Genomic DNA, 16,372 nt, shown 5'->3' on the forward strand with positions numbered 1-16,372 from the left:
ATAATTCACACACCACAAATCACGTTTTGTGACCCAAAACGCACATCTCTGATGCGATCATTTTCATTTGAACAATTTCTCATCTACACACCCTGAAGTAATGTCCCCATCAAATATCAAGGCAATCGGACATATGGGGTAGTTCATTGGTCTTGTCTAAGAACTGAACCAAGTCAGTACACATATGACTGAATAAAGGCTCATGTCATGTTAACAAATCAAAATGGCTTTAAGTCGGCTAAATTGCATCATATCCCAAAGCAAATTGACGTGCATATGTAAGCTATAGTTCATATCCATTTACTACATTTGAAAGAAATCAGTCAATAAATGTCCAAGAAATGGCTCCGGACGGGGTAATAATGATAAGCCTTCAATTGAAGACATATTCCCCAACTTGTGTGTTTTATATTGAATAGTGTTTCTACAAATGTAGATATACAAAGCTTCATAATTTATTGACCAATTTGCTATTTGACCTTGAATATGGAGATCAAAGGCAAAGGTCAAGATATAAAAAGAAAGTTGACATTTGGGTATAGACATTTAAATCAAGTGAATGATTGAAATCTTTGTTTTATCAACTTGTTGACTTATTATATTAAACATAGAAAGAAAAGAATTTGTCATTTAACCTTGAAAATGTTTCTAAAGGTCAAAGGTCAATGTCTCATTAGAAAACTCATCATTGATAATGTAAGGGTAGACACTTGAATGGTGTCCATATGTATAAAAGTTTTGGTGATAACAGGTAAAATGTGTTTGTGTATCACAAACATGGCTGCCATCTTGCTATTCAGGTTAAGGTCGCGAAATTAAGCGATATGAATATGTGCCATGATCAAAACATCAACATCACTTGAAATGTTTGAAGCTATTTAGCTATTTGACCTTGAAGAAGACTTTCGAAGTCAAAGGTCAGGGTCTTAAAAGAAAGCTCATATTTGATAATATGGGTGTAGGCACTTGAATGGAGTCACTACATATTATACCTCCAAAGTTATGATGCATATTTTGAAATTTAACAACAAATATGGCCGCCATTCACCCATATTTGATTCTGTCGTTACATTTATGCCTGGTTTGGTTGAAATCAGTAGGTGCTTGCCAGAGACAAAAACAGACAGATGCATGGACCCCACTTTTTAAGTCCCCTCTGGGCGGTGCCCGTTGGGGTACTAAAATCACACAACAAAATCTTTACCTAACTACATGTGCTGAGTGCAACTGTCACTTCCTCTTCTAGACTTTTTGAAAACGTTAATGAGTCTGTTACAGACAGCAAAAGCTACACATACAGCAGCTAGTTACACATACAGTCACACCATACACAGGAATTACAGAACACAAAGTTCAAATTGAAAATTTACACTATTATAAACAAGTGATTATATTTTTAATGTAAAGCTGGCAATCAAACAAATGACACATTCACTTTGAAGAGTACATACTGAGACAGACTGAGTGATTTAAATTTATAGCTCATTACAATGGGTTGCTGATTAGAGAGGCATATGCACCATCCTTTGTGATGCATGCACAATTTTATTTCATTTTGGCATCAGTATTTTTATAGAGATATTATATAGTAGTTACAACATGACATTTAAAAGTCTGTCGACTATTAGATATAAGATTATGATGTTAATATACACGGTGCAACTCTCCAACAAACAGTTCTCACCTTTCCTGACATGACAAGCAGGAACCAATTAAATATTATGGGAGCAGTACATGTACATGTAGTAAGTTGAGGGACAGCTCAATTTCCAGTCCCAAAATTGCAGTGGGAGTATTACTACCATTTTTACCTCCTGTAAGGGAGTGTTATGTTATACGTGTATGTGTGTCTGTGTGTGTGTGTGTGTGTGTGTGTGTGTATGTCTGTGTGTCTGTGGTCACGATACCTCAAAAACTACAGCATAAATTCTAATGAAACTTAGTACACATCGTCCTTGTGCTAAGAACAAGAAGTGATTAGATTTTGTTAAACATCTATCAATAGTAATGATTAATTGGCCAAATTAACAATTTTCAGTAATTAGACTACACGTACATATACAGAGTGCAAGCTTCAAATTCTATCTAATTTTATTCATACATTTGTGATATCAAAGCGCATCTGTCATGAAAATATTTTTGATGTACATGTATATCTTTAATTAGTTATTTGCATATTTTGTAATTAGTCTTTTAAAACTCTGGGTACAGTTTGACCTACCTAATTTGAAGACTGACCCAATCTTTTATACATGTTTTACATTGTATTGCGTTGGCCATAAACAGATAGCATCTTGTTGGAGAATTACCCAAGATAAATTCATATGATCTCTTCACTATTTCATACTCAATCAAAATTGTAAATCAGTTTTTGTACTTCCAAAGTTAGAAACATGTTTGGACTTCCACATGTGTGTTTGCCATTTAAGATCTAGATCATGAAAAGATCATCAGTCAAACCAGGTCAGCTTGAGCTTCCAGGTCAAATTACTCACTTTTCTACCGAAAATTCTTGATTGGACCATTACAAAAAGACCTTGCTTAATTTCTTAAAGCACAAAGGAATTCATCTTTTTGTGAAATTTGTAAACTTTCCGGTCCGTTTTAAGGAAACTGTGAGTGATCAATCAGACCAAAATCAAGTATGCTTGATCACATCGCTGCAAAATCAGTATTCCTACAAATAATTCATCAATTGATTTTACTGGCACAAAAGAAGAGATGTCAGTTTAGGTTTATGCTTTTACAGTATCTACAATGGTGGACTCTTGAGATAGTGAAACTTACGTATGATAGCTATAACTCAGAATTTTGCATTCCAACAATGAATGTAGGTACAGAAATGTATGGTTTTGCCATTACGGGAAGCAGTTCAGTTTAAAACTGATATATGCATAAATTAACAAAACAAAAGACACTAGAAATGTACAGATGTTTAACTGTTCATTGTCTAAAGTGTCAATGAATATGCATCAAGACTATGAATATTCACTTTAATCCATAAACTCTAGTCCTCTTCAAATGCTAGGACGACTAATTAGTGACATCATCCATGTATGCAAATCCATTTATGGTATACAGTCCACAAAATTGTCTTTTTCTATGAGGTGATATATCAAAAATAGCACCACTGGCATTGTAGCACAACTGTACAGTTTTCATAAATGTTATGCTAGGTATAGGTGATCATTTGCTGAATGACTATCCAGTTGCCTAACCAACCCTATTGTTATCTTTGCAATATACACAATCATTTGGCTGTTGCTATGGGCATGAACATGTTGCTAGCAATATTTGCATACATTTTTTGAATGTCCATTCACTTATCTGTGAATCCCCGATGTTATCTTTGCAATATACATGATAATTTGGCTGTTGCTATGGGCATGGTCTTGTTGCTAGGTATGTTTACATAGTATTACATTTTTTGAATGTTTAATAATCATTTATCTATTAATCCCTGTTATCTTTGTGAAATACACCGTTTGACTGTTGCTATGGGCATGGTCATGGTTGCTAGGGTATTTGCATATATTTTTTGAATGTTTACTCACTTCCCTAACTTGATTTTATTTGACCAAAATATACTGCCATTTGATTTTTGCTAAGGGCATGGTCTTGGTTGCTAGAGCCAATTGCACCAGTGTTTTGAAGAAAATCTGCAGAATAACACTTCTAGAAACATCTCACCCAGTTTTAGTCTCACTGACCAAGTACTTTTTGAGATAAGTTTTTGATCAAAAATGAACATTTTTACACCTAATTTGCATATCACTGATGAGATCATTATATGCTTTGTACTTCTTCGTCTATACACCCCCAGATGCATCCCCATTAAATTTCAGTCCAATCTGCTCAGTAGTTTTGGAATTAAAGATTTTTGACAAAAAAGACACATTTTTAGCCCTAATTTGCATATCATTGATGGAATCATGCCATGAACAATTCTTTATCTAAACACCCATAAGAATGTTCACACCAAATTTCAGACCAATCTGAACAGTAGTTTTTGAGTTTAAGTTTTTCGACCGAAAATGACATTTTTGACCCAAATCGCACACCGGTGGTAAGATCAATTTGATATGAACAATTTCCCAACTAGATACCCAAAGTAATACACCCACCAAATATCATAGCCATTGGCTGGACGTTCTTTTGATCATAAGTTGTTTTTATACACACACATATCCACACAGACAGACAGACAGACAGACAGACAGACAGACAGACAGACAGACAGACAGACACACACACACACAGACAGACAGACAGACAGACATCCACTTAGCGACACCTATGGCACTACTGAACCTTATCAGTTCAGTTGTGCTAAAGTGTGACTTACCGACTACTTTGATCAGGTTCTAACCATTCTATTGAAGCACCAGCTGGTATACCACTAGACTGAGATTGCACCAAATGTTGTTGTTGTAAAATAGATAGACACTGTTCTAGTGTTGCTGTTGCTGCTTGAGATGTTGCCTTGAGTAGTAAACAATCCTACAGCAAATAAAACAGTCTTAATAGAAGACATAGTCCACCCTCAAATGTGACTGAATGGAGACATGATTTAAAAGAAATGGGTGGCAACAAAACAATACTACAATGTCTGTGACAATTTCAGTTCCAGATCTAGGTTAAAGGTCAATGTCTAAAACAACAGTATATAGGGGTAGATACTTTTAATGTAGTCTCCATGTATCAATGTTTTACAGTTAATTGGTAAATCACAATTGTTCACAACAAATATGGCTGCCATTGAGTAAAACATGATATGACCACCAAAAGTAATGCATTTGTATGTTTATCTGGTTCTGCATTTATGTAAAGACATGATCTAAAAGACATTAGCCACAAAATGTCTGCACCTTGTCCTTTGTACAATTGACCATGGGGGGAATTACCTTTGCTATGTTACTACTAGTGCATGAAGCACTGCTGTGTCCTATACTGGAAATGATGGAGATTTCAGGTCCACACATAAATATTACTATATATTGCATAGTCCTGCTTTGGGTTAGAATATGTGGGGGTGGGGGTGTGTGTATGCAGGTGTGTGTGTGTGTGTGTGTGTGTGTGTGTGTATATATATTCATTCATTCATTAAAGTAATGAAACATCATTACCACAAAAATTGTAAATTGTAATCTCACAAGTCTCAAGTTACAAAATAAAACATGCTGAAGGAAATTTGCACCTACAGCACCACACCCAACCCTGTCAGGAATATCGACCGGGATAATAATCCTGATATTTGTCTGTGTCTGTACGTCTGTCTGTATATGTATGTATGTATGTATGTATGAATGTATGTACATGTATGTGTGTGTGTGTGTACATGCATGCATGTATGTATGCATGTATGTATGTATGTATGGATGTATGTATGGATGTATGTGCCTGTGTGCTCACATGCATTTAACTAGTTCGGGACAATTATCCAAACTGCGATAATTTTTTTGTAACCTGACTGGGATAAATTACACTGAAGTCATATGCACAGAAATATATTCAACATGGTGCATGTGGAAACAAGTATGAAAAACGCTTTCTACTCTCAGAGACCTACATTACAAGAAATTACGTGGTCAGACACAGCACGAGTTCTAGAAGACTATTTATCCAAACTGTAATTTCTACTGAAATGAATTTCTGTATAAGACTAATACCCACCTTTTAGCTTACTTTTGGGTGTCCCTCTGCTTCCCCTTGTTTATTGCCAAATATAAATTAATGCCCACGGCACCCCATGGCCTATCCCCCTAGTTGTCACATGACCTTGACTAGCCAATCCCCAGTATTCCTTGGTCCTAAAAGTAACCGAAGGTTAAAGGACTGCAGACTGTGGGGAGGAGGGTGGGAGTGTAAAAGGTGGGTATTAATCTTATACAGAAATTCATTTCAGTAGAAATTACAATTCTGTACAGACAAATACCCACCTTTTAGCTTACTTTTGGGTAAGCCTAGAATATGACACCTAGTTGGTGGAGGGAGTCTCCACACTGAAAGGCATAGCAACATTTTGAGCCGAACTGATAGGACCTAGAGCAGACATCCTGACTGCCTCTTGGGCCATGTCCCACAAGTAAAAGCTGATGAATGAGTTCTGAGAGCGCTAGGTTCCTGCCTCAATGACTGACTTAATGGGTACGCCAGACCAGAGTGCCCAGGAAGTAGCCACTGCCTGAACTTCATGAGCAGTAACTTTAGAAAGTACCCGTGTATCAGCCGTGGAAGAACTGTATGCCACTTTAATAGTATTAACTATCCACTTGTCCGATTTCCAAGGGATGAACAGCCGGGTACGATCACCCCATATGTCCTTAGTGCTATTATAGTACCACTTGACAGCTCTGACTGGACATAAAAGACATTCTTTTCGGTCCCTTCCACCAGCGTGGCTAAATCCTTAATGATAACGGGAGAACCTAAGACCTGATTTTTAGCAATGAAATTAGGACGAGTCCGAGGTACAACCTGGTGCTGTAACCACTGGGAATTCAACCCTGTCCAATATCTAGTGTGTGGATCTCACTTCTACGACTGCCTGAAGCAAGAGCTAGCAGAAACAGAGTCTTATTAAATTCCAGCGAAATCTGGTATAGAGGTTCAAAAGGGGGAGATTGTAGTGCGTTGAGCCCTAGAGACAGACTCCACTGGGGAGTTGAAATGGGCCGAGGCGGTCTCTTAATGTGGAAGTTCCTTATCAAACTAGATAAGATCTTATTTTGTCCAAAGTCCGGGCCCCCAACACTCCTAATGGTACTAGAATTAGCTGAGCGGTATACCATTATGGTTTGAATAGCTAACCTCTGTACATCAAATAGTTCAAACAGAAAGGCAGTTAACTGTTGTGTAGAATCTTGGAGTGGATCAATTGATCATTGATTACACCAACTAGAGAATCTCTTCCACTTTTCCCCGTAAGTGGCAAGGGTACTCGCTCGCTGGGGTCTTGCAATGACCACGGCAGTCTTGCGAGAAAAGCCCTTTGCAATGAGAGATCATTCGGCAGTTTGCACAGGAGATCTAGTAGGAGAGACAGTAACACTGGGAACCACGAGCGGTTCGGCCACAGTGGAGCAACTAGAGATAGTACTTTTCCTCTTGAATTTTTCTGAGGACTAGTGGTAGCAGGGGTAGAGGTGGGAAGGCGTAGGCCTCCAACCCTCCCAATTCCTCCCAAATGAACGAGAAGGCGTCCACTGCCATTGCTCTGAGATCTGGTACTGGCGATACAAAGAGAGGCAGTTTGCGATTGAGAGAGGTCACAAACAGGTCGACTACTGGCTTGTTCCACCTGATGAAGATTTGATTGGCTACATTCTGTGGAATCTCCCATTCCGCAGAGCGAACTTGAATGCAGCGCGAGAGTGCGTCTGCGATCATGTTGCGCTTCCCATGAAGGTGCCGCACCCTTGGTGTTATCTTCCTGTCTTTGCACCAGAACATTAGGTCCCAGGTGAGATAACATAGGGTCGGTGAATTGCCCCCCCCCCCCCATTTTGTTGATGTAAGCCACCACTGTTGTGTTGTAGGTATTGTCTAGCACACAGTGGTGTGACACCAGGTGTTTGAACTGGCGAAGAGCTAGAACAACTGCCTGCAATTCTAACCAGTTGATATCATGGAGGCTGGATGGTAGATCCCAAGTACCTGAAGTCCAGTGGTGGTCCAGATTGGCTCCCCATCCCACTTTGGACGCATTGGTAAAAAGGGAAAGTTGTTTTCCAACTCGACAATGGTTTTCCTTCCAACATTGCCTCTTTGTCCAACCACCATTGTAGGTGTGGAAAAAGGGGTGGTAGGATGGGAACCACAGACTCTGCTGATTGGATACTGGGGTGCCAGTGAGCCAACAGGTAGAGCTGAATTGGACACATTCTGAGGCTTGCCCATGGTGAAACGTCGATGATAGAATTCATCAAACCCAACAGGGACAGAAATAGTTTGGCTTGTATGCAGGGTTGTTTTGCTACAAGCCTTACCAGTACTACGATCATGTCTATTCACACTTGCGGTGGACAGACTATTAAATTATGTGTTTGGTCATAAAACGCATCCCGATCAAAATCATGTCCTGAGTAGGAACTAGAACAGATCTGTCAGGACTCAGAAGGAATCCGAGAGACCTCAGAATAATCTGGGTGTCTCGAACAAAGCAACGAAGCTGTTCGACTTTCTTGTCGTGTAGCAGCTGTAGCAGTTTGTCATCTAGATAAGGATTGAGTAGAAAACCGCACGCATGGAGAGTGGTTACCAGTGTGGAAACTACCTGAGTAAAGACTCTTGATGCTGTTGTGAGGCCGAACGGTAATGCTACGTATTTGAACACTAGACCGTTGGTTGCAAAGCTGAGAAAGTGACGACACGACCCATGAATGGTAATGTGGAAGTAGGCGTCCTTCAAATCTATGGGCGCCATCCATTCGCCTGGCTGAATAGAGGCGAAAACGGATCGGATAAACTTATACGCCCCCACCACTGGACTGCATGTGTCTGTGGGGTTCACGGTCCTGTTGGGAGGGAAGTCAGGAGAACTGCTGATGACTTCCTGACCCTTGTGTTTGATTGGTCGAGGAAGTGGACGGCTTACTCGGCTGACTCATGTGCCAAGTGTTCGCAGCCTGACCCTAAACTTGTGTGGGTTTACGGCTGCGTTTCTTACTCTGACTTCGCCGCTTGTATCCACTAGTTTGTGGTTGCTGTCTTGTAGTCGGAGTCAACGTAGACGCTTGAGGCGTAGCAGTTGCCTGGAAGTGAGGGGGTTTTGTATATTTTGGACCCCTCTCAGCTGTGGCCGGTACTTGCTTAACCCTTCGCTCAGCGAGCCCCCAAATAAAAATCTAGAATTGCTCGTCTTGCTAGCCCTAGCTTCTAGTTTTAGTTCGGGGGTGTACTTCAATGCTAGTCGCTCAAGGAAGGCATCACGTTCTGACAAAATGAGCTTGAGATCAGTCACGCTCGTCCCTACTGAGCGAAAAAGACAAAGGAGTTTGCTCTATGCGTGTCTGAAACAGGACCACTTTTAGTCAACTCAATCGCCGTGGCGATAAACCAGTCCAGGTGTGATAGAATGCGTATGTTCTTATACAATGATTCATCCACAGACCTCACGAAGGGGCGAGAAACCATATAGGATTTGAAAGCGGTATAGTTGTCATCGACTAACCTCGCTTCCTTCTCCAACGTTGGATACCTTAGCCATGGTTCAGATGTATAAACCTGGTAAGACTTCGACTTGGATTTGAACCATGGGAATTGAGCCGGTGGAAGGGGATCCCTGTCATTCATACCTGCCAATTTGTACTGTCGAGACAAGACTAAATCTTCCCAAGGAAAAGATGAGGTTGGGTAATGACGCTGGTGACTCCTCCCCCAGCGACTGAAACATTTGGGATTCAAGCGGCTGGGTTGGAGCCAGTCGTTTTTGTCAGGAAACTGCCTGTAAATCCACGAAATTACCTCTTCATAGGCAACTTCGTCACGAGTAGTGACAGCTGACGGATAGGGACTCGATGCCCCGACTGATATTTCAGAATGGGATTCCATGTCGCTAAAATCATCATCAGAGGTATGGATCTCCAACACATCCTTAGATACCTGTGGAGACCTGCGTCCTTCTCGAGTTAAACGATCAAAGTGATCCGGATAGTCTTTATGTGGGGAGCGTGACTGATCACCGCATCTTGACCCCAAGATGGAATGATCAGATGATGACGCTCTACCCGAAGTAGTAGACCTACTACGGGAACAAGACGGCCGAGAGGGTGAAGGTTGAGTTCCCGCTTCTGCCTCCTGGTTCCCCTGGGGGTAGTGGCTCGGTATGGGGTTAGTAACAGGTGGAGTCCACCCTTGAAAACCATGTTGAATGGTTTGCTGCCATGCATTGGGAACACTGGGTACCATAGAGGGTGCTGTTCCCTGTGGTAAATAGGGTACTGCTCCCTGTGGTAAAAAGGCAGTGTTCCCAGTCAGAACCCCTGTATACTGATTGAAATGCTGAGGATTTGTCACAGGAAACTGGTTATAAGGAATGTAGGAGTGTCCCCAAGGAGAGAAATAAACTCCAGGTTGTACTCCTGTTTGGTCGGTCACAGAATCGATGAGTGTCCGGTATCTGGACTGCCCCCTCGAATTTGCAGCCGGCGGTAAATTACTATGTACCGCAGTAGTGGTTTGACCTTGACCAAAGGAAATATCCCTGACCTCCGTAGTGGGGATACGTTCTGCCTCTCCCTGAACGATCGTATTTTTAATCGGGCGAACCTGTCCGTCATCGGGCTGGGAACGCCAAGCGTAATACGGATCCCATCTATCGGGTGATAGATTAGATTCCGCGGACCATAAATCCCCTTGTGGGTTAAACCGGGATTGTGCGGCAACAACTGCATGCACCCCAGGATCCCTAATGGAGGTAAATTATCGCCTTGAAGAGGGTGGTTTTCCTGAGAAGGAGAAACCAGGGTTCGTACACTTAAAGCAAAACAAAATTCCAGGACTTTCCAGGGGTTTTTCATCAGTTTTCCAGGGGTATTCATATTGATTTTGACCATTTTCCAGGGGTGTTGACACTAAAGTATATTTTTTGAATGACATCTAATTGTCTGATGTAGACGAAAAAAATTAACAACAGTTCCCATAATATGTCACAAAACATTTTAAAGACAATCGACACTGCAAGATGTTGGTTTCAAAACCACGTTTGCACGCTAAGATTAACGGAGAAACCTCTCTCCTACCCCCTTAGTAGCCGTTTCGTCAAGCTGGTGCATTGATCGTGTAAGATTGAGTCGCAGCATTCTTCAGTCTAATTCAGACATATCCAGAAAATTAAATTAAAAATTAAAGTCTGTCCTCGTTATTGTATGGTTTGATGTTACTAGATTCATAAGTCACCTAAAATAATTTTTTTCTTCAAAATTTTGAATAAAAACGTCATTTACGTAACGAAATTTCGAGCTATGAATAACTGAATACATTCATCGCTTGCGTCTCGATGTTTATGTACGGACGCCACGAGTTGCGGATCATCGCGATTTCTTAACTCAACTTGACCTTTGACGAATGTTACTGTACCGACAACATAAAACAGTAGTTTATTCTTTTAGAACATATAACACAAATATCCATTTATCAACGACATAAAAGTCACAACCGTACTTCCACAACCCGGAAATTCAACTGCACTTCCCTAGGCCCTAGCCATGCCTGAGCTTGTAGTATGTCGACTCATACGCCGAACTTGTAACAATTTCTAATCGTGGTTGATGATGCTTTGATACTCGCTACAATGTTACGATAACCTTGTTAACAGACCCCGGCCGGGACTGTTACAGTGTTACAATATCATGTCCCTGAAATGATGACTGGGAGATGTATGGAGTATAGTAGCAATATACGCAAGATCGAAACAAACACTGCGGCGCCCATTCAACTAATCATAGGCACGGTCTGTGGGGTGAAGTGTCTCGTGGAACGATCGTTTGACTGTCTGGGTTCAATCGGCGTGAATTTTGATTCACCACCGTGGCGAAAGACTTTGAAAATATTTCCGCCATTTCGCATTTACGAGATTCAGAATCATATGAATGTGTGGCTCGAGCACAAACATGATGATCATCAATATTAATCGATCGATTGATCATGATCATTTTCCAGGGTTTTCCAGGGGTAGGGCGCATTTTCCAGGGTTTTCCAGGGCTTTCCAGGGAGGGTTTGAAATTCCAGGGTTTTCCAGGGTTTTCCAGGACCGAGCGAACCCTGGAAACGGTCTTACCTTTTTTGGAAGTACTTACTGTAGAGGAAGTCACTCGACTAGCAAAGACGTGCATTGAGGGATGATGTCATCGACCTCGCCACATCTTTCTGAAAACTTCTTCCATTGACGATCGGTCCAGTTACTCCAGAAATTGCATGTCTGGTCGGGTCGACAGGATCTGCAGTCCGCACAAAGATCATGGCCATCTCCCACAACGATGGGGTGGCCACACTTACTTATGGGAGACTGACACGACATCGTGAAGGAAGTCCAAATGCTAAAAAATAATAACAAATACAACAATAGCGCCCGATACAAGATGAGGCGCCAACGAACTAAAAAAAAGTGTCCTTGAAACCGTAGACGCAACACACAAGAATAATAAGGAATGACTGAGCTGGAATCCTGAGGTATTCAGCGAAGTGTTCACCACTTTATAGGGGATAACTCGTGTTAATCTTGGCACAAGAGGATAAAACTTTCAGATTCCTTGAGCTATTCTACAAAATTCATTGATTTGCCAAGGAATACTGGGCTAGTCAGGGTCATGTGACCACTAGGGGGACAGGCCATGGAGTGCCGGAGCATTAATTTATATTTGGCAATAAACAAGGGGAAGCAGAGGGGACTAAAAATACTCGTACACTAAAATTCCTAGCTGCATATTGCCCATATCTCTCCTTGAATAAATATACAACTGGATGCTGGAATTTACATTTTTGTTTCTATATTATAACCCAAACCAAAGCTATACAATACTTAGTAATATTGATGGGTAGACCCACATTTACTGGAACATCAACTTGCAAGGGACATGCAGTGTTTGGTATATATTGGTATGCCATAGTGTATGTTATTTCCCCATACCAGAATTCAACACAAGAGGGCGCTATATTCTCCACTTCCGGTTTGTATTGTACAATGGGCAATATGTAAGTAATAGCTTAATTTTGATTGTTCTATGAATACAGTCTATGATTGAAGTTGTTTAGTTATGCAGTATTAAATAAAGTGATTGATTACTGCAAATATGGCTGCCATCCAGTAAAAATAGCACCAATGGCATTGTAGCATAAATGTACAGTTTCTAAAAATATTTATCCACATGTTGATCCATGCTAGATATAGGTGTTCATTTGTTGAATGATTATCCAGTTGCCAATCCAGCTCTTTTGTTATCTTTGCAATATAACGCGATCATTTGGCTGTTATTATGGCGTGGTCATGTTGCTAGACATATTTGCATATATTTTTTGAATGTTCGTTCATTTGTCTATGAATACCTGATGTTATCTTGTGATATACACCATCATATGGCTGTTGCTATGAGAGTGGTCTTGTTGCTAAGCACATTTACATACATTTTTTGAATGTTCATTCACAATATATATGATCATTTGGCTGTTGTCAAGGGACATGGTCTTGTTGCTAGGTATATCTGCATACATTTTTTGAATGTTATTCATTTGTCTATTAATCCCCGTTATCTGTGCAATATATGCGATCATTTGGCTGTTCATATGGGCCTGTTCTTGTTATTAGGCACATTTTGCATATATTTTTTGAATGTTTATTCAGTTGTCTATTAATCTCTGTTGTTATCTTTGCAATATATGTGATCATTTGGCTGTTGCTATGGATGTGGTCTTGTTGCTAGACATATTTGCATACTTTTGTTGCTGTGGGCTTGGTCTTGTTGCTAGGCACATTTACATACATCTTTTGGAAATTATTGTATTTGATTCATCACATTGAAACATACCTTACACCCCAATATTCAAATTGAGTTTATATTTGAAAGAAACCTGCATGAGTGGTTAATATGGCTTTGATGGAGGATCAGTGTCATTTAATATGGGAAAATGCACAAAACTATTAATTCACAAAGAATCAAAAGAAGTAGTAAATCTTTACTCACAAGACACAATGATTACAATACAGAAACAACATACTGTCTGATTTCCAAAATATACAAGTCATTGAGAATGACATAGTCCCCGCTATGATTGGGTTTTAAGGAATTATCAATACTCTGATCACGCAACAACACTTGTGAACCTAAATCAAACAGACTTAGATATATTGTGTCTGCTTGTTGGACATGGAACATGCCTACAACAATAAAGGATGGGTCGGGTATGGGGGATCGTATCACGACGAAAATGGATATGCACATGTATGTCATAGAACACTGTCCTAATACCAACTTTGAATGAGATTTGCTCAAGCATGTCTGAGTTATGGCTTTGGACATGGAAAATTCGCAAACAAAATGGCTGCTAGGCGGCCATATTGGATCGTATCTTGACAACAATGAATATGCACATGTATGTCATAAAACACTGTCCTAATGCCAACTTTGAATGAGATCTGTTCAAGTATGTCTGAATTATGGCTTTAGACAGGGAAAATTTGCAAACAAAATGGCTGCTAGGCAGCCATATTGGATCGTATCATGAAACAAATTGACGTGCATATGTATGCCACTGTATGTTGCCCCTGTACCAAGTTTGAAAGAAATCGGTCCAGGCATCTCCAAGAAACGGCTGCGGACGGACGGACGGACGGACGGACAGACGGAACCCAATCCATAAGTCCCCGTCCCGGACTTCGTCCGGCGGGGACTAAAAATTTACTCACATGGTCTAATGAGTTGATATGTTACCATGGTTTAATGAATTAATATGTTACCATGGTCTAATGAGTTGATATGTTACCATGGTTTATGAGTTGATATGTTACCATGGTCTAATGAGTTGGTATGTTACCATGGTTTAATGAGTTGATATGTTACCATGGTCTAATGAGTTGATATGTTACCATGGTTTAATGAGTTGGTATGTTACCATGGTTTAATGAGTTGATATGTTACCATGGTCTAATGAGTTTATATGTTACCATGGTCTAATGAATTAATATGTTACCATGGTCTAATGAGTTGGTATGTTACCATGGTCTAATGAGTTGATATGTTACCATGGTTTAATGAATTAATATGTTACCATGGTTTAATGAGTTTATATGTTACCATGGTCTAATGAGTTGGTATGTTACCATGGTCTAATGAGTTGATATGTTACCATGGTCTAATGAGTTGATATGTTACCATGGTCCAATGAATTGATATGTTACCATGGTCTAATGAGTTGATATGTTACCATGGTCTAATGAGTTGGTATGTTACCATGGTCTAATGAGTTGGTATGTTACCATGGTCTAATGAGTTGATATGTTACCATGGTTTAATGAGTTGATATGTTACATTTAAATACTTACATGGTCTAATGAGTTTATATGTTGCCCTCCTTGAGGAAGTGCCTACAAAGAATACATAGAAAATAGGTGTTAAGAAACTGAACATAAAGTTAAAAGTGTTTCATCAAGAGATTATGAAGACTATCAATTCTAAAAAATATGGTAGAAAGTGTCTGTCAAAGCAATATCAATGAAAGTATTTGTGGAAGCAATGTCAATGAAAATGTCTATGGAAGCAATATCAATGAAAGTGTCTGTGGAAGCAATGTCAATGAAAGTGTCTGTCGGAACAATGACAATGAAAGTGTCTGTGGAAGCAATGACAATGAAAGTGTCTGTCGGAACAATGACAATGAAAGTGTCTGTCGGAGCAATGACAATGAAAGTGTCTGTCGGAGCAATGACAATGAAAGTGTCTGTCGGAGCAATGACAATGAAAGTGTCTGTCAAAGCAATGTCAATAAAAGTCTGTGGAAGCAATGACAATGAAAGTGTCTGTGGAAGCAATGTCAATGAAAGTGTCTGTCGGAGCAATGTCAATGAAAATCAGTAATTCAAATCTCAAAAGGATTTTCTTAGTACTTTTGAAACAATTTAGTACTTTAGAAATAATTTGGAGAAATTTTGGTTTTTTGGATTCTACGAAACTGACAATCTTTTATTTTCCAAAAAATTTAAAATAGAATTCGGTGGCCATATTGGATTTTAAAATAGATACATCTCAATCTCTTTTTGACCTCTAATTTACAAACATCCATGGCAACCCCGAATTTTTTGTCTTGATTTTGATTTTGTTCAAAATTTGTTTGTTTTCTTTTAAAGCAATTTTTATTTCTGAGATGCATACTAAACCAATGCATTACTTTTTGAGATATCATGTCCACGGATATGGACAGGCACACACACACACACACACACACACACACACACACACACACACACACACACACACACACACACATTATGTATACACTGAGATAAAATCCTAACAACATAACTTCACTTCATAACTTGTTGAGTCATGATTGGAGAATGTTTTGAGTGGCTGGCTTGGAATATGCAGGTTGCAGGTTCAAGCCCAATCATCGCCATTTGTTTCTGAATGGCTAAAGACCTTGGGCAAGAATTGAACCAAGGATTGTGTGCCTCCGTCAACCCAGCTGTATAATTGCCAACCTAGTGTGATAGAGGTAAATGCTTTAATCCTATGTGATTATACAGGTTACAATGGATTGTCTGCTCCCCTGGGAGTTGAGAAAGTATAAAGGGCTGTTGTGCCACCATCGATCTATGCCAAGGGTAATAATTGTGAACATATTGAGCTCTCAGAAGAAAAGTTATGATCATAATTTGCAT

At 39.9% G+C, this 16,372-nt stretch overlaps 1 protein-coding gene across 2 annotated transcripts in view; it reads right to left on the reverse strand.

Moving 5' to 3' along the window:
- Positions 1-16,372, reverse strand: part of LOC144434653 (oxysterol-binding protein-related protein 11-like) — a 161,504-nt gene that overhangs the window by 79,906 nt on the left and 65,226 nt on the right. For both annotated transcript variants that reach the window (XM_078123157.1, XM_078123158.1), the window contains 2 exons: positions 15,038-15,079; positions 4,346-4,500 (listed from right to left, as the gene is read on the reverse strand). In XM_078123157.1, the coding sequence (XP_077979283.1) occupies positions 4,346-4,500; positions 15,038-15,079 (197 nt within the window). The remainder of the gene's footprint in view (positions 1-4,345; positions 4,501-15,037; positions 15,080-16,372) is intronic.

The sequence above is a fragment of the Glandiceps talaboti genome, chromosome 4 (genome assembly GCF_964340395.1).
Source record: "Glandiceps talaboti chromosome 4, keGlaTala1.1, whole genome shotgun sequence".
NCBI classification, from domain to species: domain Eukaryota; kingdom Metazoa; phylum Hemichordata; class Enteropneusta; family Spengelidae; genus Glandiceps; species Glandiceps talaboti.